The sequence below is a fragment of the Neovison vison genome, chromosome 7 (assembly GCF_020171115.1).
Source record: "Neovison vison isolate M4711 chromosome 7, ASM_NN_V1, whole genome shotgun sequence".
Taxonomy (NCBI): Eukaryota; Metazoa; Chordata; class Mammalia; order Carnivora; family Mustelidae; genus Neogale; species Neogale vison.
Window position 1 is genome coordinate 49,161,003 of NC_058097.1, and position 27,751 is coordinate 49,188,753.

At 43.9% G+C, this 27,751-nt stretch overlaps 1 protein-coding gene across 3 annotated transcripts; it reads right to left on the reverse strand.

Annotated features, from left to right (window-relative positions):
* Positions 1-10,363: 10,363 nt before the first annotated feature.
* Positions 10,364-25,930, reverse strand: ZNF350 (zinc finger protein 350). 3 transcript variants are annotated; one of them, XM_044256694.1, is made up of 5 exons: positions 25,846-25,930; positions 20,556-20,750; positions 20,050-20,209; positions 18,737-18,832; positions 10,364-13,037 (listed from the first exon to the last, which is right to left on the reverse strand). In XM_044256694.1, exons 2-5 carry the CDS (start codon positions 20,562-20,564, stop codon positions 11,677-11,679), a joined length of 1,626 nt encoding a protein of 541 aa, XP_044112629.1. In that variant the 5' UTR covers positions 20,565-20,750; positions 25,846-25,930; the 3' UTR covers positions 10,364-11,676. The 3 variants fall into 3 exon arrangements, with proteins under 3 accessions (XP_044112629.1, XP_044112628.1, XP_044112630.1); XM_044256693.1 differs by having other exon boundaries at positions 20,550-20,750; XM_044256695.1 differs by lacking the exon at positions 20,050-20,209.
* Between the last annotated feature and the right edge of the window lie 1,821 nt (positions 25,931-27,751).

A 27,751-nucleotide genomic window follows, 5' to 3' on the forward strand; every position in this document is an offset into this window, starting at 1 on the left:
TAGGACCGCCTTTGCTGTATCCCATAGGTTTTGGACCAAAGTGTCTTCATTCTCATTGGTTTCCATGAATTGTTTCAGTTCTTCCTTGATCTCCTGGTTGATCCAAGCACTCTTTTTTTTTTAAGATTCCATTCACTTATTTGACAGGCAGAGATCACAAGCAGCAGAGAGGCAGGCAGAGAGAGAGAGAGAGAGAGCTGGAAGCAGGCTCCCTGCTGAGCAGAGAGCCCGATGCGGGGCTCGATCCCAGGACCCCGGGATCATGACCTGAGCTGAAAGCAGAGGTTTTAACCCACTGAGCCACCCAGGTGCCCCTGACCCAACCATTCTTAAGGTGGTCTTTAGCTTCCAGGTGTCTGAGTTCCTTCTGAACTTTTCCTTGTGATTGAGCTCCAGTTTCAAAGCATTGTGATCTGAGAATGTGCAGGGGATAATCTCAGTCTTTTGGTATCAGTTGAGTCCCTGATTTGTGACTCAGTATGTGGTCTATTCTGGAGAAAGTTCCATGTGCACTTGAGAATGAGTATTCTGTTGTTTTACGGTGGAATGTTCTGTGTATAACTATGAGGTCCATCTGGTCCAATGTGTCATTCAATGCTCTTGTTTCTTTATTGATTTTCTGCTTCGATGATCTATTTCTGAGATAGGCATGTTAAGATCTCCTACGATTAGTGTATTCATATCAATATGACTCTTTATCTTGAGTAACAGTTTTCTTATGTAATTGGCTGCTCCCATATTGGGGGTATAGATATTTACAATGGTTAGATCATCTTGGTGGATAGTCCCTTTAAGAATGATGTAGTGTCCTTCTGTATCTCTGACTACAGTCTTTAGTTTAAAATCTAATTTGTCTGATATGAGAATCGCTACCCTGGCCTTCTTTTGAGGCCCATTGGCATGAAAGATGCTTCTCCATCCCTTCAATTTCAGTCTGGGTGTATCTTTAGGTTCAAAATGGGTCTCTTGTAGACAACATATGGATGGGTCCTGTCGTTTTATCCAGTCTGCAACCCTGTGCCGTTTTATGGGCGCATTTAGGCCATTCACATTGAGGGTGATTATTGATAGATACGTTTTTATTGACATCGTGTTACCATTGAAGTCTTTCTTTCTGTAGATTGTCTCTATATTTCTGTTCAATGCTATTCTTGGGCTTTTTCTTCCTTTAAAGGAGCCCCCTTAATATTTTCTGCAGTATCGGCTTGGTGGTTGCATAGTCTTTTAAGCCTTGCCGGTCTTGGAAACTCTTTATCTCTCCATCCATTTTGAATGTCAGTCTTGCTGGATAAAGTATTCTTGGCTGCATGTTCTTCCCATTCAGTGCCCTGAATATATCTTGCCAGCCCTTTCTGGCTTGCCAGGTCTCTGTGGAAAGGTCTGACATTATTCTGATGGGCTTTCCTCTGTACATAAGGATCTTCTTTGTCCTAGCTGCTTTCAAGAGGTTCTGCCTACAATTATAATTCTGCATTCTTACTATTAGGTGTCTCGAGGACTTTCAAGATTCTGTAATCTTGGGGGGAAACCTTTCGGCCTCTAGTACATGAACGCTGGTTCAATTCACGAGATTCGGAAAATTTTCATGAAGATCTTGTTCCACTATATCTTCTAGATTTCTTTCTTTCTCCTCCCCTTCAGGGATTCCAATAATTCTGATGTTGGAATGTTTCATGGCATCATTTATTTCCCTGATTCTGTTTTTGTGGCTTCTAAGCTGTTTGTTCCAGGCTTCCTCCTGATCCTTTCTCTCTATCTGTTTGTCCTCCAGATCACTAATTCTATCTTCTGTCTCAGTTACTCTAGCGTTGAGAGAATTTAGATTAGTTTGGAACTCATTGAGAGCATTGTGAAGCTCATCCCTGGTAGCTTTCAGCTCTTCCCTAATATTGAAAACATGATCTCTGGTCGTTTTCAGTTCGGCCCTAATCAATTCCATTTGGTCACCCAAGGCTTTCTCCAACCCAGCTATTGCTTGGATAATTGTTAGCCTGAATTCTCTTTCCGACATATTGTCTATGTTGATAGCTGTTAGCTCTGTTGCAGAAGGTCCATCCTCTGTATTTTTGTTCTGTTGGGCATTCCTCCTCCTAGTCATTTTGGTGAGAGATGGCTGAACGGGTGTAGCTGGATGTATCGACTATGGTGCAATCAAGGTGCACCCTGGAACGCTTCTGAGCAATCAGGGTTCCCCACCCAAATGAGAGGAAAAAGAAAAGGAAAAGAAAAAAAGAGAGAGGGAGAGAGACAGGAGCGAAAGGTGAGATGAAAGAGAAGGTTCAGCCCAAATGGGCCCCAAGGTAAGATTTATGAAGTATACAAACAAACACAGACAAACAAAAAGACTAAAGATAAAATTAAGATAAAGACTAAGATAAGACTAAGATAAAATTATATGACAAGATAAAAATATATATATATTTGTATATATATATATATATATGCAAAAAAAGGAAGAACCTCGTCAAAAAGAACCCCAAGTATAAGATTTATATACTATCAGGACAAACACAAAAACACAGAAATATTGGTGGAAGAAAAAGATGGGAGAGTGGTTGTAAATTCTCAGTGTGGGTGAGGAAGGTTGTTTTGATTCTTCCTGGAAGTATCTTGATATCTTTGTTAAAGGACTCAACTTTCCTAAGATTAAGGGGGATTAGGAATTTGTTTACCTATAGGGGTAGCACTGATTGGGGAAAGGGGATTACCTTGAAGTTTAACTCTATATGAATATTTGAAAATAAAAATTTTAAAAAGGAATAAACTAGACTAAACAGGAAAAAATATACATTGGAAAAAAGACAGTCTCTTCAATAAATGGTGCTGGGAAAACTGGGCAGCTATATGTAGAAGAATGAAACTCGACCATTCTCTTACACCGTACACAAAGATAAACTCAAAATGGATAAAAGACCTCAATGTGAGACAGGAATCCATCAGAATCCTAGAGGAGAACATAGGCAGTAATCTCTTCCATATCAGCCACAGCAACTTCTTTCAAGATATGTCTCCAAAGGCAAAGGAAACAAAAGCGAAGATGAACTTTTGGGACTTCATCAAGATCAAAAGCTTCTGCACAGCAAAGGAAACAGTCAACAAAACAAAGAGGCAACCCACGGAATCGGAGAAGATATTTGCAAATGACAGTACAGAAAAAAGGTTGATATCCAGGATCTATAATGAACTCCTCAAACTCAACACACACAAAACAGACAAGCATATAAAAAATGGGCAGAAGATATGGACAGACACTTCTCCAATGAAGACATACAAATGGCTATCAGACACATGAAAAAATGTTCATCATCACTTGCCATCAGGGAGATTCAAATTAAAGCTACATTGAGATATCTCCTTACACCAGTTAGAATGGCCAAAGTTAGCAAGACAGGAAACAACATGTGTTGGAGGGGATATAGAGAAAGGGGAACCCTCTTCCACTGTTGGTGGGAATGCAAGTTGGTGCAGCCTCTTTGGAGAACAGTGTGGAGATTCCTCAAGAAATTAAAAATAGAACTTCCCTATGACCCTGCAATTGCACTTTTGGGTATTTACCCCAAAGATACAGATGTCGTGAAAAGAAGGGCCATCTGTACCCCAATGTTTATAGCAGCAATGGCCACGGTCGCCAAACTGTGGAAAGAACCAAGATGCCCTTCAACGGACGAATAGATAAAGAAGATGTGGTCCATATACACTATGGAGTATTAAGCCTCCATCAGAAAGGATGAATACCCAACTTTTGTAGCAACATGGACGGGACTGGAAGAGATTATGCTGAGTGAAATCAGTCAAGCAGAGAGAGTCAATTATCACATGGTTTCAGTTATTTGTGGAGCATAACAAATAGCATGGAGGACATGGGGAGTTAGAGAGGAGAAGGGAGTCGAGGGAAATTGGAAGGGGAGGTGAACCATGAGAGACTATGGACTCTGAAAAACAATCAGAGGGTTTTGAAGGGGCGGGGTTGGGAGGTTGGGGTACCAGGTGGTGGGTATTATAGAGGGCACAGATTGCATGGAGCACTGTGTGTGGTGCAAAAATAATGAATACTGTTATGCTGAAAAGAAAAAATAAATTAAAAAAGAAACAGCGGCAGAGGACAGTCTGGAAGAACAGGTGGACCACAGCCCTACGGATCCTGTAATACTGTAATATCCCAATGTCAGGGGAAAATAGTATATTGAGCTCTAGGTGCTGCCTCACAACTTGTTTATTTTTCAGATAAAATTCTCATTTTCTTTTTTTATCTTTTTCTTATGCTTTTTCTTTTTAGATAATATGCTTCATTTTACTCCTTTTTTCACTCTACTCAATATGTTATATATGGTTTACTTTCCTTGTAATTTGGGGATGTAGTGTCCTCTAACACACAGACCAAAATTCATGAAGAACAACTGGAACACCCTGCTTTGTCCATCCTGTCCGAGTATAGTCTCCCCATTTTTTTCTTTTCTTTTTTACTTTTTAAATTTTTTTAAAGATTTTATGTATTTATTTGACAGACAGAGATCACACAAGTAGGCAGAGAGGTAGGCAGAGAGAGAGAGGAAGGGAAGCAGGCTCCCTGCTGAGCAGAGGGCCCGATTCGGGACTCGATCCCAGGACCCCGAGACCATGACCTAAGCCAAAGGCAGAGAGGCTTAACCCACTGAGCCACCCAGGCGCCCTTACTTTTTTAAAAAAATTTTATTCTTGGGCTTCATTTTGGCTTTATTTTTCAATGGTGACTTCCGACCGACCACTCCAGATGTGCCTAGGATGCACCTTGCTTGGGTTGTGGTTGATATTTTGGACTCTGTTCATTCACTCAACCATCCCTTGACAGAATGACTAAGAACTCCCAACAAAGAAAAGAACCAGAGACGCTAACAGCTGAGCAGGGTGACCTACCTTGGGCTCACCCCCGGGATCCTGAGACCATGACCTGAGCCAAGGCAGACACTTAACCGACTGAGCCACCAGGCCCCCTTTAAGTCTGAAATCTTGACCAGAAACGCCTTCGCTAACAACCTGCATTCCAAGTTTCTCCGTGTCCGAGCCCCGCAGGGAAGCGTGAACCTGATAACACACCTGATACACATCTCTACCATTCCAGCTCTTCCTCACCACGCCCCGCAAGTAGAATCACTGACGCCGACACAGACGCAGACAGTCGGGCCTTCGGCCATTAATTTCTTTAAACGCTTAAAAACACGGACCCAGAAGGGCCGATTACTAGAGCCCAGATTTCCCCAGTGACCGAACCAAAACAAATCCCGAAAAAGGCAGTTCACGGGCCTCAGGAGCCTCACTCCGGAAAAACCCACCTGAGGAAAAACCCACCTGACGCTGACCTTCGGTAGACTCTACCTGCCGCTACCAGAGACTGAACTCACCTCCCAAATAACCCAGTCCCGGCGCCCCCAGCGGTTGCTAGAGACGCGTCAGGTGTGTCCTCAACCTCCCCGCGTTCTGGCCTGGGATGCGGTTCTGTGACATACGTGGCCACGCCCCCCGCAGCGGTCTGGGTCCAAAAGACCGTAGCAGGGGCTGCCGCTCAGGGCTCAAAGACGACGCTGAAGTCGATTTGGGGTATCTCTGAAGTCGATTTGGGGTATCTCCTTGCCTTTTCCGCCTTCTCTTTGGCTACAGCTCTGTGATGAAGAAGTTTGCAGAGGCGGACCCTACTCAAGGCCCGCATCACTCTGTGGTTTTTCTGGTTAGCCTTTTGGAAGGATGGCGGCGCCTGTGAGCCCTTACAGAGGAGCACCGTGGGGGGCGGCCATCTTTGCGGGGAGTGCGGTTCCGCTGGGTGGGGAAGACCCAGGCAGCTAAGGACTAGAGGACACGAGGACCCTTCGACCGCCTATGGGCGGTGTGGGAGCCGAGGCCTTAAAGAGGTAGCGGTCAGACCATGGAGGAAGTATGGGAGACTTCCAGTCCTGGTGAGATTTGAGAATGGGGTGGAGTGGAGGTGAGAACAATAGTGTAGTTCTGTGTTAGGTGGGTCGGAGACCCTAGATAGGGCTGAGCGAATGGTGGAGGGCCGGGCTGCGGAAATAGATGCCCTCGGGGACCTGTCTAGGGCGCCCCATCCAGTAGGGAAAGGAGATGGGTGAGACTTCAGATATATGCAAGTGTTTCCCCAAAATACTCGGCATGGGAGAGTGGTCAGGTGATCAGATATGCTATTGCCTTGTTTGGCATCATTTCCAAGTAAAATAAACATACTTAAGAAATACTAGCCTGGGGCGCCTGGGTGGCTCAGTGGGTTAAAGCCTCTGCCTTGGGCTGGGGTCATGATCCCAGGGTCCTGGGATGGAGCCCCGCATCGGGCTCTCTGCTCAGCAGGGAGCCTGCTTCCTCCTCTCTCTCTTTCTCTCTCTCTCTCTCTCTCTCTCTCTCTCTCTCTCTCGGCCTGCCTCTCTGCCTACTTGTGATCTCTGTCTGTCAAATAAATAAATAAAATCTTTAAAAAAAAAAAAAAGAAAGAAATACTAGCCATTATTGTATGCAGGCAAAAGAGGTGGGGCGGGGGGTGGAGAGGGTATAATCCGCGTAAGGGCCTGGTTGGCCAGAGGGAGTCATTTTGTGTTCATGTAGTGAACTTAGAGTGACCCTATGCAGTAAACTTAGATTGACCCTGCCCCTCCCAGAGGAACTTATTTGCAAAGCCTAGATACAAGGGCGGGTCAGGCCAGGTGAAGACATCCAATCAGTGGGGCGCGCATATATCTACTAGGGTAAATTGAAATTCAATTGGCCACCTACCTGTGTGTTACCTAGCAGTTGTTTTTATTTTTCTGTGTGTGGCAGACCTAGCATGACTGTGCAGTTTTCTCTGTGTATTGCAATCTCATTGGCCACCTGTATGTGGGCCAGGCTCAACCACCCCTATAAAGGTTAGTTTGCGAGACTGAGGAGGAGGAGGAGGAGGAGAGTCCTCAGAGCTGTTAGAACCCTCAGAGCTGCCAGCAGTGCCACTACCGAGCCCCTGCCTTGCCCAGAACTGCGGCCCTCCGCAGCGGCGATGGGGGAATGGCCTCGCCACCCCCAGCCGCAGCCTCGGGGCCAAGCAGCCTCGCCACCACTGAGCCATGGCCCCACTGCAAACAGCCTCGCCGCCCCCAGCGGCCTTGCTGCCCTGAACCTCTAGCGGCTTTGCCACCCGGAGCCGCAAGCGATCTTGTTGCCCTGAGCTGCAGACCCGCCGCGAGGGGCCTTGCCAGAGCTGTGTCATTCCTGGGAGCGACTTCCTCGACGTGAGGCCTCCTCAGTGAGCGGCCTACTCAGGAGCAGCATTGTCTGGGGAGAGGCCTCTTTGGAGCAGCCCCGTCAGGGAACGGCCGGCCTCGTCCAGAGCGGCCTTCGCTGGGGAGTGGCCCTGTCGGTGTGCGACCTTGTCATCGAGCGGCCCTGTCCGGAGCAGCCTCGTCTGGGGAGCAGCCTCATTGGCGAGCGGCCTCATCTGGAGTGGTGGCCTCCTCTGGGGACCAGCCTTGTCAGAGTGGCGTCATGGGGAGCAGAGTCTGTGTCATCGGGGTTGTCCTCCTTGTCATTGTCACTGTTGTCGTTGCCTCTTTGTTGTCGGGAGCGGTCTCCTCCGGGGAGCGGCTTCGTCCAGAGTGGCCTCTTCTTGGGAGCGGCCTTATCTATCTTGGGAGCGGCCTCGTTCGGAGTGGCCTCATCTGGAGTGGACTTCTTGGGAGTGACCTTGTTGGGGTCATCGTCGTCTCTTCGTAAGAGATATCCCCTACCAGTCAGTTTGATTTTTGATGTTTGGCGCAAAATAAAGCTTTGTTTGATTTTCGCTTTGTGTCAGTCTCGTTCCTTTGATCACGGACCCTAACAATCCATACATCTTTTTTTCAAGGTATTTTAGAACTATATGTACAGTTTAAATCTGTCATTCTCCCTGACCTAAAACTTCTAATGGTAAGAATCCTTTAAAATTCTCTTTATAAGGAGTACCTGGGTGGCTCAGTCGGTTGAGCACTGACTGGATTTTGGCTCAGGTCCTGAGCTCAGGGTTGTGAGACTGAGCCCAGACTCCGCACTCAGTGGGGAATCACTTGAGATTCTCTCTTCCCCTCTGCCCCTCGCACTCTCCCTCATTTGGGCTCTCTCTCTAAAATAAGAAATCTTTTTTTAAAAAAAATAGGAAACATAGAAATTTTGGTAATGTTTTAATTTTTTTGAAGATTTCTATTGTTTGAGAGAGAGCCAGGGGAGGGGTAGAGAGAATTTCAAGCAGACTCACCAAGGAGTAGGAGCTAGAGGCAGGGATAATCCTAAGAGCCTGAGATACTGACCTGAGAAGAAATCTAGAGTCTGCCACTTAACTAACTGAGCCACCCAGGCAGCCCGAGTAATTTTTGCTTACGAAAGCAATTTTTAAAGAACAGAAGATTCCCAGAAACTGGCAGCGCGTGAGGGGTGGCTATTACCCACCAGAGGGAAATAGCAGCTGGAACAACCCAAATTGGGATTGGAGCCTTGGAAAAAAGCCAACAAGGCCACCAAAATCAAAGCCTGGGCAAAAGGACAAAAAAGGCAACCAAAATCAAGGCCAACAAACCTAGAGTCAATGAGAAAGGCAGCACCTGAATCCATTCAGTTATACTGTGAGGGCGGTGGTGGGCAGTAATTCAGTTTTTAGGGTAAAGAGTGCGGAAAATTAGGTGTTTGTCAGGCCGTTGTCCTAGACTCCACCTCAGAGATTCTGGTTTAGGATGCATGGGGTGTGACTTGGGAGTTTGCATTCTTTTAAGTTTCTCAGAGGATGTGAAACAAGAGGCCTGTCATAATCATTAGAAATAATTGTAAACTGTTCTGTGGTTACAAATATTAGGATGAGTGATTCCCCTCACTACTTCTGTCTTGGCTCAAATTATATCCAAATAGCCCATGGGTGTGTGGGTGGCGGGCAGAGAAGAGCCTGTCCTGTTGCAACCTATACATTACTGTCAATTAGTATTACTAGGCTTTTTCTTCACAGTATTTATCGCTTCCTAAGATTAGGTAATCCACTGTCTCCCCCTCACTAGACTGTAAGGTCCATAAAGGCTGTGCTGTTGCCCATTTTGTTCAGTAATGTTTCCTCAGTGAGCTTCAGAATGTATCTGAAGGAACGAATACCAATAACCGGGCATTTCTGATTGAATGCTGAGACAGGCACAGGACAGGAAGTTTCTTTTCCTTTGAGAGAACTGTTTGTAACTCAGGTACGTGGATAACTATGTGGTATTTATGAGATTGAGGGAAAATATTCAGTAGTGAGAGGCCAAGAGCCCCACTCCCAGAAGAGGGAGAAGGAATCCTAGGGAGAAAGCACATGTCTCAACTCAGCAGCGACCAGTCCAGCTGGAATCCCTGATTCGGTGGCAGCTCTCAAGGGTGATGGTTCTGGGGACAAATAGAAGGGTTCTTCTCCATATACCTTAAGGACCTCATCTCCCATTTCCTAGATTCTCCAGTCTTAGAAACAAAGACTCTTGTCCTCTTTTTTATTCTGAGGACCTCTTTTTTATGTTCTTACCTGGTTTATACTCAGTTACTGAGTCTCTAATCACACACGATTTGGAAGGAGATGCCTGTATTCTTTAGAACTGCTTTCGAATGACTTACTGATTCCTTCAGTGACAAAACATTCTGACCAGTCCATTGGCTAATTTATTTACTTTCCAGACCAACATATTTGCCTTAATTTTTCTGTGCTCGGTAACATAAAGCCACGCAAACCAATACGCTCCAAGATAAATTTCTGGAGATGATGACAGCTTTCTCTCAGTCTATGCTTTTCAGCCATATAGTGAAGCTACAAAATTTGCCTCACTGTGCTATCCAAAGGAGTAGCCACTAGTCACAGATGCTACTGAGCACTTGAAATTTGGTTTCGTGCAACTGAGGAACTGATTTTTTATTTTATTTTTAAAACATTAAAATGAAAATAAATAAATTGGGAAAAAAAAGAAAATTTAAATAGCAAAAACAAAATGTCAAGGAATGTTTAACCTACTTCAGAAGATATGGACATTAAAAAAAAAGAAACTTACTTATATCGTAGGGTGCTTTAAAATCCATTGAGTCCTTGCCCTCCACTGAAGTAATATACCCTTTGAGTAAGAAATTATCATAATCCCTAGAACCAAACAGTGTCACCCCTTATCTGTGGCTTCACTTTCAGGGATTACCTGAGGTCAAAGGCAGTCTGGAAGCAGATGATCCTCCTGACAGCAGTGGTGGCCTAACCCTAAGTCACAAATCCTCCTGACAGCAGCATTGACCTAACCCTGAGTCACAAGTCCTCCACATCACTTCATATCGCATGGGCCTTTTATCATCTCTCATACTCACAGAAGGGGAGTAAAGGACAGTAAAATGTTTTGAGAAAGACCACATTCACATAACTTTTATTACAGGGTATTGTTATACTCGTTCTATTTTATTATTGGTTTTGGTGTTAATTCTTACTATGATTAATTTATAAATTCGACTTCACCAGAGGTGTGCCTGTATAAGAAAAAACATACTGTATATAGGATAGGGTTCAGTGCTTGCCTAGCTTCAGGCATCCACTGGGGGATCTTAGAACATATACCCCACACATAAGGGGACTTCCATACTCCATTATCGTCTCTGGACTGTTTGTGTCCCCTCCCCCAAATTCATGTATTGAATCCTAATCCCAGATATGATGGTAATAAGAAGTGGGGCCTTGAGAGGTGATTAGGTCATGATAGTAGAACATACGCAAATGGGATTAGTGCCCTGGTAGGACATCCCAGAGAATGGCTCTCCCCTTCCCCTGTGTGAGGACAGTGAGATGACTGCCTTCCCTGAGCCAGGAAGCAGACCTTCAGCAGACACCAAATCTCCCACCACTTTTATCTTTGACCTTGCAGCTTCCAAAACAGAAATAACTTTTCCTTTCATTACTTATTCAAGACTTCTCGTGTGTAATTTAGAACATTCTGAACCTTTCATTCTGTAGGAACTCCACACTTCTTTTTCTTTTAAATAAATTTCTCTTTTTATAAGCCATCCAGGCTACAGAATGCTCTTACAGCCACCAGAATGAACCAAGACGGTATCTATTTCACGTAGAATAGATATTTACATCCTCTTTCTACATTAGCTGGTGTAAATGTACCACTTAAAGATAATCCAGGACCTCAGTGCTCTCTCCCAGGAGACCATGGCCTTTTTCTGTTTTGGTCACCACTGAATCCTCACCTCAAACAGGACCCAGTACAAAGGGAGTATTTAACAAGTACTCAGTAAATGAATGAGCTGACTCATTCTAAGGCTGCTGTTCCGTAAGTACCTCTGTATAAAATAACCTTCTAAGAGTTCACAGCAGACATCCCAGTTTCCAATTACTCCTTCCCATTGGCCTGCAGAAACTGAATTGATATACACATGCCCCATATCCCGCCCACCCAAGGTTAGTCCTGATTGAACTTATTTCCTGCACTTACTGAACTCAATATTCCTTCCTTTGACAGACACACACAGCAACCGAGGCGTATGTATTTGGGTTGACATCAGATTATGCCTCTGTTTCAAGGCATATTTTTAATAGGATGAGCTCAAACTTCCCCATGTTCAGGATTCGTAACCATCCCTCGCAGTATATACTTTTCAGATATAATATGACCTAGAAATGTTTGCTCAACCCTTCTCTGCTTTCTCCTACTGGTTTTCTGCGACATAAAATAAGACATAATTGACTACGGAAGGCACGACCACATTCACTGCATTCATGAGGTTTCCATCCTGTGCAAATCCTCTGTTGTCTCCTGAGGGCGCACATCTGGCTGCAGGCTGTCCCACTATGACTACATTCCTATTTGCTAAGAGCCCACTGATGTTTAGTGACGTCTGAGAAGCCACAGAAGGCACCTGCACAGTCACGGTATTGACAAGGTCTTTCCCCTGCGTGGCACCACCAGTCTGTGATAAGCCGTGATTCCCTGAGGCAGTATTTTCCACTTTGACTGAGTCTCCACATTTCTCTCTTGTGTGTATTCTCTTATGTTTAACAAGGCAAGGCATGTAGGCAAAAGCTTTCCCACACTCACTGCAGATATAGGGTCTCTCGCCCGTGTGAGTTCTTTGATGGACCATGAGCTTTTGCTTTGTGGTAAAGGCTTTCCCACATTCACTGCATTCAAAGGGTTTCTCTCCCGTGTGGATTCTTTGATGTCTAATGAGACCTGACTTCTGGGAACAGGATTTTCCACATTCACTGCACACAAAGGGAGTCTTTCCTGTGTGAAATCTTTGATGCGCTATCAGGCATGTCTTCTGGATGAAGCCTTTCCCACACTCGCTGCATATGTAAGGTTTCTCTCCAGTATGGATGCGCTGATGTACAATGAGATTTCCCTTCTGGATGAAGCCTTTCCCACATTCACTGCATATATAGGGTTTCTCTCCTGTGTGTGTTTTCTGATGTATACTGAGCCGTGATTTCTTGAGAAAGGCTTTGCCACATTCAGAGCATTCATAAGGTTTTTCTCCAGTATGTATTCTCTGGTGTTCAGTGAGCATGAACTTTCTGGAGAACGCCTTCCCACACAGACTACACCTGTGGGGTTTCTCTCCTGTATGAATGATCTGGTGATTAGTGAGCCGGGACTTCTTGATGAAGGCTTTCCCACATTCACTGCATACATGAGGCTTGTCTGTTTTTTGTGTTTTCTGATGCTTGATGAACTGGGACTTAGTATTGATGAGTTTCCTGCTCTCAGGGAATTTAGTTCTAGGATGAAATTGTTCATTGTTAGCATGCAGAAGGGATTTCCCATCTCCAGTAAGATCTGCAGGGTTCTTTATCTCACACCTTCTGCTCTGGTGAAGTAAAGTTAAGTTTGGTTTTATAATTTTTCCATGTAAGTCATACATATCATGATTTTGCCTTAACACAAAACGAGCTGTGCTCTGACGAACATTACTTTCAAATGTTCTCTGTTTGTGCCATCGCTCTACGCTGTTCTCCATGATTTCAGTTTGTAAGTGCTCTGGCAAATAGTCATCAAGTTTCCAGATTCCTAGAAAGGAAAAGAATAAGGAATTCATTTATCATCTTGTTTTGGACAAAAGACAACTAAAAGACTCCCTTGATGTCATATGTCTATTTAGTGATGGCTCTATGAAATTAGTATTGATACATGTTTAATGTTCCTTGCACATCTGATAAAACAATAATATAAATAACCCAAAAGATAGTTAGTGTAAAAACAAGGTTGGATCCTTCACAATAAATAAATACAATTTGACTGATTTCTAAACGAGGCCTTGAAATACACACAATTTCCCATGAGCAGCAGACCACAGGCTGGAGGGCCACCTCATCCAAACTGGCCAGAGACAGACTCAGTCACGTCACAAATCTGTACTGAGGACTACTGGGTGCAGGACACGGTACTCATGCTGGGGACACACTCTGAGTCCTCATGTTCAGGGGGCCTACACTGCAGTTTGGTTAAAGGACACAGGAAGCTGCACACTGTGAAAACTGATGTGAAGGAGCAATGGAGATGGAGAGAGATGCAGGAAATCAGGTGACACTGTGGAGGAAGACAAGCCTCCCTGGAGGATTCGCTGTCACCGTCTGCCTTGGGGAGCAACAATAATGATACGTGCTGGGCTCCAAACAACATGTAACCTACAACATCCAAAAGGGAACTCCTGAACTCCCGTCCTAAATCTCCTCCTCCACAAAGCCCCTCCGGCACAGCGAATGACACCTCTACTCTTCCCTCTAACCAGGACAGGACTCAGCACTGCCTGTCATCTGTGTCTCACTCACACATTGTTCCTCCCTCAGTGATCAGTCCCGCCTGCCCTCTTCATAATCATAACCGGAACCGGACCAACACCAATGCCTCCCACCTTCGTGGAAGCCAGTCACTTTCTTGTTCTACAGCAGCAGCCTCCTGCTTGGCTTTCCTGTTCCTGACCAGCCAGCTCCTATCAGCTTTCTAGACAATAGCCAAGGTGATCCTTCCGAACATAAATTATATCGAGTCAAGCCTCCACTGCTTGAAACTCCCTAATGTTTTCTCATCTCGTGAGGAATAAAATCAAGGTCTTACCATGTCCCTGAAAGGCTCTTATGCGGCCTGCTATCCCAACCCCCACCCACCACCCCGCTGACCTTGGCTCCAGTCTTGCTCTGTCTACTCTTGCTAAATTCTGCAGACCACACTCCTGCCTCAGGAGCTTTCCAGCTTTCCATTGAGCTTTTAAATTTTTTTTAATTATTTATTTTCAGAAAATCAGTATTCATTATTTTTTTCACCACACCCAGTGCTCCATGCAATCCGTGCCCTCTATAATACCCACCACCTGGTACCCCAACTCCCCCCCCCATCACTTCAAACCCCTCAGATTGTTTTTCAGAGTCCATAGTCTCTCATGGTTCACCTCCCCTTCCAATTTCCCCCAACTCCCTTCTCCTCTCTAACACCCCTTGTCCTTCATGCTATTTGTTATGCTCCACAAATAAGTGAAACCATATGATAATTGACTCTCTCTGCTTGACTGATTTCACTCAGCATAATCTCTTCCAGTCCCGTCCATGTTGCTACAAAAGTTGGGTATTCGTCCTTGCTGATGGAGGCATAATACTAAATAGTGTATATGGACCACATATGAAAGGCATCTTGGTTCTTTCCACAGTTTGGCGACCGTGGCCATTGCTGCTATAAACATGGGGGTACAGATGGCCCTTCTTTTCACGACATCTGTATCTTTGGGGTAAATACCCAGGAGTGCAATGGCAGGGTCATAGGGAAGTTCTATTTTTAATTTCTTGAGGAATCTCCACACTGTTCTCCAAAGAGGCTGCACCAACTTGCATTCCCACCAATAGTGGAAGAGGGTTCCCCTTTCTCCACATCCTCTCCAACACATGTTGTTTCCTGTTTTGTTAATTTTGGCCATTCTCACTGGTGTAAGGTGATATCTCAATGTGGTTTTAAATTGAATCTCCCTGATGGCTAGTGATGATGAACATTTTTTCATGTGTCTGATAGCCATTTGTATGTCTTCATTGGAGAAGTGTCTGTTCATATATTCTGCCCATTTTTTGATATGTTTGCCTGTTTCGTGTGTGTTGAGTTTGAGGAGTTCATTATAGATCCTGGATATCAACCTTTTTTCTGTACTGTCATTTGCAAATATCTTCTCCGATTCCGTGGGTTGCCTCTTTATTTTCTTGACTGTGTCCTTTGCTGTGCAGAAGCTTTTGATTTTGATGAAGTCCCAAAAGTTTATTTTCACTTTTGTTTCCTTTGAGCTTTCCAGTTTTACTGTGGAACGCTCCTTACCCAGGGAGCCTACTCACATCCCTCATCTACCTGCTCAAATGTACCTTCACAAGGATTTCCCATACCTCAAATCACGGGCAAGGCCAAGCACTCATTGTTCAGTCACGCTGTTTTAATGTCCCTAACACCTGTTATCATGCCCAGAGCCTTACCTTCCACCTCCATCCATTCCTTCCTCTCACAAAGGCCACATTAATGTTGAATCTCACGTGTCCTCTGTAATCACTGCATCCAGAACGTAACCAACACTTCCCCTCCACCCATGCTGAAGCCAGCCGATCTGCCATCACGTGCTGCATGGCTCCTCTGCCCGCCACTGTCTACTGCCTGTACAACAACCAGAGGGATTCTCTGGAAACAGAATTAGTTCGTGTCATCCCAGTACTCAAGAACTGCTCATGTTTTCTCATCTTTTTAGAAACAAAAGCACGATTCCTTGAAATGGATTACTTGGATGATCTTACTCTCCCTTCCCCCTGCTGTTATGGCCTCTTTGACCTTATTTCCATCATGTTCCCGACAGCACACTCCACTCAGCCCACACAGCTCCTTGATGTTTCTCAAACACATTCCTGCTTTGGGCTTTTAAGTTTGCTTTGCTCTCTGCTTGGAATACTCCCAATCCAGCAGCCTGCTAATCTCCCTCACCTCCTGGCCCTAAGGCACCTTGTAAGTTCCATTCCTAAAGAGGAGACCAAGCCCCAACTGTTCTGTTCTAATGACTAAATTTTTATCATAGTACTTTTAACCCTCTGGACATATTATTTATTTTGATTAATTTCTTAAACCTCTTAGAATGAAAGCTCTTGGTGTACTTGTATGCATGTCCACTGGATCCTCAAGCATACAGTGCTATCACAAATGATTTTTAAAGGAATGAAGGAAGGAAGCAATCACATGTACAGAACACAGTTTTGAGAGTGTAAGAGAGATGACAAAACTCTGTATTTGTGTAAGAAAGAAAATACATTATGGAGAACACAATTTCATATCCTATGACAGGTAACATGGTTAACTGGGACTTAATGTCAGCAGAATATGATGGAAAAAAACAAAAGTTTCAGAGAAATTAATACAACAGTTCAACACCTACAAGGAACGAGAAGAAAGTTGAAAATTAGTAAATACATAAAGGAATTAAAGGAGGCCTGAGTTATGATCTGGCTTAGGTTAGAATGGAGACTGGAGAAGTGTCTGTCCATATCTTCTGCCCATTTTTTGATATGATTGACTTCTCCAATGAAGACATACAAATGGCTAACAGACACATGAAAAAATGTTCATCATCACTAGCCATCAGGGAGATTCAATTTAAAACCACATTGAGATATCACCTTACACCAGTGAGAATGGCCAAAAATAACAAGACAGGAAACAACATGTGTTGGAGAGGATGTGGAGAAAGGGAAACCCTCTTCCACTATTGGTGGGAATGCAAGTTGGTGCAGCCTCTTTGGAGAACAGTGTGGAGATTCCTCAAGAAATTAAAAATAGAACTTCCCTATGACCCTGCAATTGCACTCCTGGGTATTTACCCTAAAGATACAGATGTTGTGAAAAGAAGGGCCATCTGTACCCCAATGTTTATAGCAGCAATGGCCACGGTCGCCAAACTGTGGAAAGAACCAAGATGCCCTTCAACAGACGAATGGATAAGAAAGACGTGGTCCATATACACTATGGAGTATTATGCCTCCATCAGCAAGGACGAATACCCAACTTTTGTAGCAACATGGACGGGACTGGAAGAGATTATGCTGAGTGAAATCAGTCAAGCAGAGAGAGTCAATTATCATATGGTTTCACTTATTTGTGGAGCATAACAAATAGCATGGAGGACATGGGGAGATAGAGAGGTGAAGGGAGTTGGGGGAAATTGGAAAGGGAGGTGAACCATGAGAGACTATGGACTTTGAAAAACATTCTGAGGGTTTTGAAGGGGTGGGGGGTGGGAGGTTGGGGTACCAGGTGGTGGGTATTACAGAGGGCACGGATTGCATGGAGCACTGGGTGTGGTGCAAAAAATAATGAATACTGTTATGCTGAAAATAAAAAATAAATTAAAAAAAAACACAAAATACAAAAAACAAAAACAAAAAAAAATGGAGACTGGAGAATGCTAAAATATTTTTTAAGCTCAAATTCATGAACAAGAGACTCCTTTAAAGATGAGAGCTCTGGGCACCTGGGTGGCTCAGTGGGTTAAATGCTCTGCCTTCGGCTCAGGTCATGATCCCAGCGTCCTGGGATCAAGCCCCACATCAGGCTCTCTGCTCAGCAGGGAGTCTGCTTCCTCCTCTCTCTCTCTCTCTCTGCCTGCCTCTCTGCCTACCTGTAATCTCTGTCTGTCAAATAAAATAAAATCTTTAGGAAAAAAAAAAAGATGACAGCCCTGCATATAGTGAACATCTGAGGTAATGTCTGCATGGCCAGGATGTAAGATGCATAGGAGTATAGAGAACCTAAGCTTATAGGGGTTTTCTGGGAGGGAAGATGATGAGAATTCCTTGCGCTTATTGGGAACTTGGGAGAGTTGCCAAGGGGTGAGTGAATGATACTGAACTGAGTCTGGCGGATCACTTTCACAACATGTCAGTTTGAGAGTCTCTTGCAGGGAACAGAAGAAGCTTAGCTTATTAGAATAAAGAAAGTTTGAGGTGCTTAGCTGGTTCAGTTAGAGAAGTATGCGACTCCTGATCTCAGGCTGTGAGTGGGAGTCCCACATTGGATATAGAGATTGCTTAATTAAATAAAGCTTAATTAAATAAATTAAATAAAGCTTTGAAAAAGAGAGAGATTAAGAGAGAAAGAAAAACAAAGACAGAGAGGAAGGAAGAAAGGGAAAAAAAGAAAGAAAAGTTTGACAGTTAGGAGACCAGATGAGAAAATGGAAAACAGAACCTTTGGAGGACCTCAAAGTGAGGACAAGGGCCCAGTGAAGACCACTTTACTTTGGGGACACAGCATCCAGGATTTAGAGGAGGTCAGGAAGGAAAACCAACATTACCAGTGGGACAGAAAGGTGCAAGAGTTAGAAGACAGTGAGGAATTCAAAGTTTTCTGTTTGGGGAGGTGCCTCTGGGAGTGGACGTTTTTGGCAAGGAAGATAGAAGGGTATGAAGAAAGGAAAGATCAAAAAAAAAAAAAAAAGAAGAAGAAGAAGGGAAAGATCTGTGAATCCTAATGCAAATAAGCAAAAAATTAAGATGTACAGAAAATAAAAATGGAAGAGATCCCTGAATAGGTAAAACATAAATTTTTCTCTAAATTCCTATGAAGAAAAAGAGGTCACACATCAGAAGAGAGATGCATGAAGGCACTGCCTACCTCTCACAGCTGTGCCTCTTATCTGACTAATCAGAGTATGATTTCCACAGCCTGCCCCCTCCTGACCCCCTCCGGGTTCTCTGACTCACCTGAAAGGGTACGACAGGGGATGTCATCTTTTCCTGTCCATGTTGGGTCTCCTGGATCCAACTTGGAGAGCGCATCTGGTTTGCCAGAATGAAAACCTGTTCATGGGAATGACAGAAGATAAAAGACCAAGCTTCAGGCTTGGGGTCTGGGAAGACCACCGAATGTTACAGTTAAGAAAAAAACAATTTTCACATCATAGAGGAAAACCTTCCTGTACTATGCATCTCCTTTACCGTTGATACTCTTCTACAGTACTACTGACATCCGATACAGGAGGTTATCGCACACTGAGGAATTCCATGACACCAAGGGACACTGATTGAGTGAGTGTCCAACAATTTAGCTCTGACATTCTCCACCTCGTGATGCCTTCAGATCCACAGGTTAGGGGTTCACGCCCACAACACTGCACACCCACCCCCCCACTTCCCTGAGACTTCCCCAGTCACAAGTCCAAATTATTTCCCGGGCTTCTGATAGAATATGTATGCATCAGAGGTTCCCATGACCCCTTTTCAGATTCAGTTAATTTGCTGGAGCAACTCACAGAACTCAGGAAGGTTCCTTACCACATTGCTGGTTTGCTATAAACTCAGGCACAGCCCAGTGTAAGAGGAACGCAGTACCAGGTATGTGGGAATGGGTGGGGGACTTCCATGCCTTCTCTGAGCACTTTCCCCCCAACCTCCTTTTGTTCAACAATTCAAAAGGTCTCAAAAACTGTCCTTTTGGGTTACTATGGAGACATTATTAAGTAGACATGATTAATGAAATCATTAGACTTTGGTGACTGACTCAAACTCCAACTCTTCTCTCCTCCCCAGAGGTGCAATGGAACTCAGAGTTCCAACCCTGTCATGGTGGTTGGTTCCCTTGGCAACCAGACTCCGGCCTGGCCTTCGGTTAAACCGTTGCTTTCCAAAAATCACCTCATTAACATAAACTCGAATGTGGTTGAAAGGGTCTTGTTATTTAAGTAACAAAAGACACCCATTCTATTATCCTCTTGTAACTCAGGAAATCACAACTGTTATAGGAGCTCTGTGCCAAAATTTGGGATGAAGACCAAAAATACCTTTGTTTCACAGACATGTATGTGCAATATATATATATGTCATCGTAAATCACACATTATGTACAAAGTAATGGCTTGCACTCAGGAGAAGGGAGAATAGACCCCTGTATCTGGAGCCAGGGAGGGGACTAAGAATCTCACTTCAGAGCAATACAAACACCACAGAGCTTTAAGAAGCTGAGAAAAGAAAGGTCACTGATGGGGACCCTCCAAGTGACACTGGGGAGCTGTCCTCACCCACTGACACCAGGTTCCTATAGTTCTCCAACATCACTTCCCGGTACAGGTCCTTCTGGGCAGGGGCCAGGAGCTGCCACTCATCCCAGGTGAAGTCCACGGCCACATCATCAAATGTCAGGGATTCCTTAATAACAGTGTTCTCAAATGAAGTGATGTCCTTTTGATGATAGAGAAGAAATGTTAAAATTTGTCTGCTTATTTCCACTCTATAGACTACATCTAAATATCTAGTGGGGGTGGGTATTTTGAAACACTGCAGAAGCAGATGCCTAATTAAATATTCTGTAACTGTGCACAGTCATCCATCCATTCGTCCAATGAGAAGTTTCTATAACATGTAAAAGTTCAATCTTCTTCTTAACCTAGAAACACCATCCATATGTATATGATAGGCAGAAGAAATATGTATGCTTTTCAGATTAATGCAGCTGATTTTTTATAGGCCTCTACAATTCTATTAGGGAACAAAGGAAAGAATAAAACAAACCAAAAGTCACCTGGACCTGGATCATTTTTTCTGGCCTCTGAAACAGCTGGCAGTGGGAAAACTCAGCTTTGTGTCTCCTGAATCTACTTCTAGTTTCCTTCAGAAATCTCAGTCTCCGTCATGTGCGCCCCCATAAAAACTGACACCACATCTTGTAACTTCTTCCTCCTTCACATGATCCTTTTGCTCCTGGGGCATCAGGACCTGCGGGCTGAGGAGACAAGGGAGTCTGAGGGGCGCATTTCCTCTGGTCCAGACCCTTTCACAGCTCCTGAGCACGCAGCACTGCTAAGCATCCCTTTATTTGCTGGCCCAAAAGATTCTTTTTTCTGACCATTAAAGCCCGAGGTTTTAAATGCACGAAGTTTTCCTTTGTTCTGTGACATGTAAGTTGGGAGAGTGTGACAGTGAAGAGGAAAATGAGATCTACCCCAGCACCATGCTTCAGGAGAAAGGGAATCTCACGCAAATCACTTTTATAAAACAGAGCACACAGAAGGAGACGATCGAGGCACTGTTTTCTTTTAAACCATGTGTGTTCAGGTACCTCTCCACAGCTTTTGTACAGTCGGTGAGTACAGCCACTTCTTTCAAGCACACTGGTTTGAAAACCAGTGTACTGGGAAAACCAGAGGAACTGTCTTGCAAGTTAAGTATTATTACTTCATAATATCTCAGGAAGTTTTAAATAGATAAAGATATAAGTACAGAATACTGTGAATAAATTGGAGAGTAGTAAATAAAGTTGAAGTGTTCTCAGATCCTGTCTCACTGGAGAAGAGTGTAAAAGTACTAATTAATAAAAAGAATTTGAAAAAGGAAGGGAAGGCTCCATGCTTTATATTATCTCTAGTGTCCTGATGAAAACTAACAATTGTCTTAATGTATGTAATTTTCGTGCTAAAAGAAGGGGGAATATAATGACAAATTCATCCAAAACAAGGCAAAAAAAGAGGGGGAACTAAGAACAAGTGGGGTACTACAGCACACTTAGATGATTGTTCTTAAACAAAACATACTAAGAATTATATGAAGTATAATTAAAACAAGGATTTCAGTAAATTAAACACAAATGTCTCAAAATAGTCTGGATTAAAATATAATATTTAACAGTATGCTATTGTAGGTTACATGTCTGAAACAATGGCTTGGAAAATTCAAGAGCAAAAGATTAGAAAAAGATACACCATGGGAAGAATAACCATACATCATCTGTGTAACTATATTCTCAGACAAAAATGGACCAAAAAGCCCAAATATCACTACAGAGAAAGAGAACACTCACTGGTTAAGAGATTCAATTTACCACATTATAAAAATTTGCAACTTCTATCCACTTAACAATACAGCCTTGAAATATATACAGCAAAAGTGGACCAAAAAACAAGAACAAACCAATCATTCTAATAGAAGACTTCATTACACCTCTCCCAGTAACCGACGGAACAAACAGCCCATCCATAAACTAAACAAAACAAAATCCATCAACGGCACTCTGTTGAAGAACACCAAAAATATCTGATAAGTAGAAAGAAGTACTGAAATTTTAAGACTTAAATAAAGAGTAAGACATTGACTATGACAATGACCCAGAAAACCAAGCATTTTAAAGATGCCATGTCTCTGGGGCACCTGGGTGGCTCAGTCGTTAAGCCTCTGCCTTCAGCTCAGGTCATGATCTCGGGGTCCTGAGCCGAAGTCAGACGCTTAACTGACTGAGCCACCCAGGTACCCCTAAGGTTGTCTTTTTTAAAAATGATGCAGGGACAATGAGATATCTGTTCTGGGGTTGAGGGGACAAGGAGATGGCTGAACCCCACCCCACATCATACACAAAAATCACGGTAGAGGACAGCTATCAATGTTAATAAAAGATGCAAATTTTTAAAAAAGATTTTATTTATTTGACAGAAAGAGACACAGCAAGAGAGGGAGAAGCAGGCTTCCCGCCAAGCAGGGAGCCCGGGACCCTGGGATCATGACCTGAGCCAAAGGTAGACGCTTAATGACTGAGCCACCCAGGCGCCCCTCAGATCAATATATTTTTAAGAATATAAGAAAATCTCTCAACAATATTAGGGTATGGAAAGATATTTAAAGAGGCTACATAAACTATAGTATAAAGCAAATGATATTCTACTGGAAGAAATATAAATGGTACAACCGCTCTGTAAAATATTCTGGCATCGCCTGTTTCGGACGAAGTTAAACACACCCTGAGACACAGCAATTTCACTCTGAGATACACATCTAAGCTACACCACTCTTCACACTGAAATAAGGGTACACGTGAACCACAAAACAGACAAGAATTTTCACAGCAGCATTCTTCCTAACAATCCAAACTGCAGAGAATACGTTTAATTAATAGTAGGAAAACCTGCCATATACTCAAAATATGTAATGCTGTGTAGAAACTACAACTACTACACAATTTGAAGCTAAGAGTGATTGTCCCTACATCATTTCCAGGTTTTTAAAGACTGTACTACAAAAACAAAGAAGCGTATGAGACAAACTTCTTATGGTAGCAACTCCTAAAATATTTTTTTTTTAAAGATTTTATTTATTTATTTGACAGAGAAAGATCACAAGTAGGCAGAGAGGCAGGCAGAGAGAGAGAGGAGGAAGCAGGCTCCCCGCTGAGCAGAGAGCCCGATGTGGGACTCGATCCCAGGACCCTGAGATCATGACCTGAGCCGAAGGCAGCGGCTTAACCCACTGAGCCACCCAGGCGCCCTAAAATATTTTTTTTTAAAGATTTTATTTATTTATTTGTCAGAGATAGATGGATAGAGAGAGAGCACAGGTAGACAGAGAGGCAGGCAGAGGCAGAGGGAGAAGCAGGCTCCCTGCCGAGCAAGGAGCCCGATGTGGGACTCGATTCCAGGACGCTGGGATCATGACCTGAGCCGAAGGCAGCTGCTTAACCAACTGAGCCACCCAGGCGTCCCAGCAACTCCTAAAATATTTATTGTGTATTCACAGAATATGCCTGGTTCTTGTTGCAGAGCAAACACAGATACATCTATTTGCAAAAACATGAATCATTCTTAAAAATACCGAGCAAAAGCAGCCTCACATTTAAAGATGCATGAAGTATAATTACACTGACACAGAAACAGACACAACTAAATAAAATATGATTAGGAATGACTTTTTAATATGATAAAACTATACGGGGCACCTAGGTGGCTCAGTGGGTTAAGCATCTGCCTTCTGCTCAGGTCATGACCTCAGAGTCCTGGGATCGAGCCCCGCATCGGGCTCTCTGCTTGGCATGGAGCCTGCTTCCTCCTCTCTCTCTCTGCCTACTTGTGATCTCTCTCTGTCAAATAAAAAAATAAAATCTTTATAAAAAAAAACTATATAAAGAAAAGCCTTAAAGGGCTTGATACTGACCGCAGGATTGTAATCACCTTTGGGTGTGAGAATGCAATATAGTTAGGAGGAGACTCAGAGCGCACCACTGGATGCTGGCAACATTCTGTTTCTTGACATGGGCAGTGATGGCCTTATATAAATACACATTACTTTTATACAGATCAACTGGTAGATCTTTTAAACAAATAAACAGAAGTACACAACAACACCAAAAGCCTATTCTTTAAAAAAAAAAACAAAAAACAAAAAACAATAAGGGGCGGCTGGGTGGCTCAGTGGATTAAGCCGCTGCCTTTAGCTCGGATCATGATCCCAGGGTCCTGGGATCGAGCCCCGCATCAGGCTCTCTGCTCTGTGGGGAGCCTGCTTCCTCCTCTCTCTCTACCTGCCTCTTGCCGACTTGTGATCTCTGTCAAATAAATAAATAAAATAAATCTTTTTTTAAAAAAAAACAATAAAACATACCCATTTATAGTGAAATGGATAACTCAGGTAAAATAGACTTTTTTTTTTTTTTTGTCTTGAAAAAAATACTAGGAACATTTTTCGGTCGTAAGTTTGAAATCCTGGATAAATTCATAAATTTTATTGTCTAACCCTCCTAGAAACATGTTAACTCCAGACAATATAGCAGATGAATTTTATGGGTAAGCAACTGGACACATAGGTATGTCCACTACCACCTGATTGCTGAGTAGACCCAAGACACTGAGATAAGAATAAATTATAAACATTGTTAACTGGAATGAAAATTAAGGACATGGAAAAAGAGATTCATGGAATTGCTTATATAAAAGAGAAAAGGCTCCACCAGAAACCACTAAGCAGATTTTCACATATTTGGCTAGAACTGCACTATAAAATATACCAAGCTTGTTTCACAGAAATCCAGTCATTAGCAATCGGAACTGGAAGCACCATGCCTGAATAAGACCAAACAGTACTTACTAATAAACCGAGATGTGGGTCACCTTGCAAGAAGGACGGATACTAAACAAAATGGACATTTTCCAGCAAAGAGTAAAGTGTGAATGTATGTCACGAAACGAAGCAACAGTGCTCGCCGCTGTTAGGTATTAAGAGGTGAGTGCAGGCATTGACAAACATTTTCTGCAAAGGGATGGAAATTACACATTTTCAACTTTAAAATCCCTGGCACAAGGACTCAATTCTTCCTTTACCGCGGGAAAGCAGCCACTGACGGCTCCTAACAGACAGAGGAGAAGGGGGGTGGGTGAATCCCTCCGTCTGAAGTCAGTCAACCTCTGAACAAAAGACTTTTAAAAACAAATAAACAAAAAAACAGAGGGTTTCCAACTACTCTTCTGAGCTCTGCAGCCTTCTGTTTCAGCAGCCGAGGTTGGAACCTCAATCGAAACTCCAGCCCCGGGTCCTTGGCGTCCAAAGCTACGGCCCTCACATGCATCTCTCTGTACCAGACACTCATTACACACCCCCTTACTAATCCAAAACCCAGGCCAGACACCCCGATGTAACGAGCATCCACCTGGGCCCCAAAATTACTGAGCCCCAAATTAAACCCCCAACTGGAACGAGACACTGCGATCACCGTCAATGATCCGCATCGCCTGCACCACCGACAAGCGGACGGATCTGCAGAACCCCAAGCTCTGGACAGCCCGGACACAGAGGTTGAGCTCTACAGACCCTGAGCCAACTTACTGACCCCAAAAGTACCCTAACCACGGACAGGTGAGTCACAGACTCCCAGCTCGTTCCTCTCAAATGCCTCCACTTTCGTGCTCGGCCCAATCGAGCCCCGCCAATAATTCCACGGGCTCACCCTACTCCACTTCTACCCTGGGGACGTCAAGCCATTCTGTGAGAAACTAACCTCCTAATGGAACAAAAATAGAAAACAAAGACCAGAGAATCTTCAACGAATAAAAACACACACTGACCTGATTTTCTCCAGACCAAAAAGGAAGTCTAAACGTAACACTTCCGCGAACTGCTTCTACTCCTGGGAACGTCGCCCAAACTGCTCGTCAGCCTATGGCGGCCGAGGAGGACCTGAAACCTTTGAAGAACAGCGAACAACTGCTTGGCGTTAGTTCCAGGGAGCCAATATGTCCGCGCCCGCTCGTTGTGGCTATGGGGGCGGCCATGTTTGGACGCCTGACGAACACGAGTCAAAAGGACGGGTTTGCTGCCACTAGCGGGGCTTGGCGAGGTCCTGAAAAGCCATTCATACCTCGTCCTCAACTTTGGCTGGTGCGGGAAACGGGTAGATTCCTAGAGACTCAAGCTCTTGGAGGCAAAAATGGTGTGGGCTAAATCGTGTTCGTGGACTGGACAGGAAGTAACAAGGTCAGGGTGTATATTATCTACTTTGCATTTTTAAAAAAGAAAGTTAAAAAAAAAAAAAAAGGAAGTTTCAAAACAGTCAGTGGAACTTAAGGTGTGGATACCGCAGCAGAGAAGGACCTTCTGGAGAGAAAAAGTAATACACCCGGGGGCGCCTGGGTGGCTCAGTGGGTTGGAGCCTCTGGCTTCAGCCGGGGTCGTGGTCCCTGGGTCCTGGGATCAAGCCCCGCATCAGGCTCTCTGCTCAGCATGGATCCTGCTTCCTCCTCTCTCTGCCTCCCTCTCTGCCTACTTGTGATCTCTGTCAAATAAATAAAATCTTAAAAAAAAAAAAAAAAAGAATACATCCGGTAAGCAGACACCCATGGAAAGCTTTTGGTGAAAAATTGCTTGCAGGAAGCGGTTTTTAAAAACAGAAAGATTTTGGGCAACTAAAACAGTGTCGTTGCGGGACTGTTGATCACAGCAGTCAGGAAAGAATTCTTGAGAGGTAGTGTGGTGCAACTTAATAAGTTTATTTAAGTAGCTCCATGACTGGACCCCTCCGCAGAAAGAACTGCATTTTTGCTGTATGAGATTGCTGGTTCTATGCTTAGTGCTCAAGGATGAGGGGACATGCCAGGAGTGTTAGATCACTAAGGTTTTCTTCAAATTTTTACTTCTAAAACTACATTTGCAAGATTTCGCTGGTTTGTCTTTCAGTTTGATATTAACTATGGGTGAGATTTACAGGCAGTCATGAGGCCCTGTAAGAATGTAGCAGCCAGCACATACTTGATTCTTTTTTTTTTTTAAAGATTTTATTTATTTATTTGACAGACAGAGATCCCAAGTAGGCTGAGAGGCTGGCAGAGAGAGAGGGGGAAGCAGGCTCCCCGCGAAGCAGAGAGCCTGATGTGGGACTTGATTCCAGGACCTTGGGATCCTGGGACCCTGGGACCCTGGGACCCTGGGACCACAACCCCAGCGGAAGGCAGAGGCTTTAACCCACTGAGCCACCCAGGAGGCCCCATACTTGATTCTTACTGAAATGGCGGAGGTCACCTTCTGGGCTACAGGTGAATTGCCGCTTCCAGTCGGCGAATGGGAAAAGAACTAGGCACAAACAAGTCAGCTGCAAGAGATTGGGAGCAGGGGACAGAAGTCGAAAAGACCGCTGCCCCAGCAACTCCACAGTCTCGCTTTTATTAGATAGAAACAGTAACCAACAGAAGAGTCGGTGAAAGTCAAACGTTAGTCATATGCCTTGTAGATAAACAAGGAGGGCAAAATATGTCTGGACAAACAATATAAAGTTTATAGTTGAACAAGCACATTCAAAGGATTATCTAAGTAGCCACAGGTGCTCTCCGGTGGGGGAAGGGGAGATAATGGAAAAATGAAGCAGGTGGCATTCTGCCCTGAGCGAGGCAGGCATCCACAGCTGCTCGGCTTCAAGGCCATATATTGTCCTCTCCAGCAGATGCCTGTTGCAGTATCTGTTTTTCTTTCTTTCTTTTT

Excerpts from the sequence above, each read along its gene's own strand:
- ZNF350 (XM_044256693.1), bottom strand. Across the intron at positions 18,833-20,049 it reads TAGGAACCTGGTGTCAGTGG|GTTTTCATTCTGGCAAACCA; the intron begins GTGAGGACAGCT and ends TCCCATGAACAG. Across the intron at positions 13,038-18,736 it reads CCCCTGTCGTACCCTTTCAG|GAATCTGGAAACTTGATGAC; the intron begins GTGAGTCAGAGA and ends TTTCCTTTCTAG.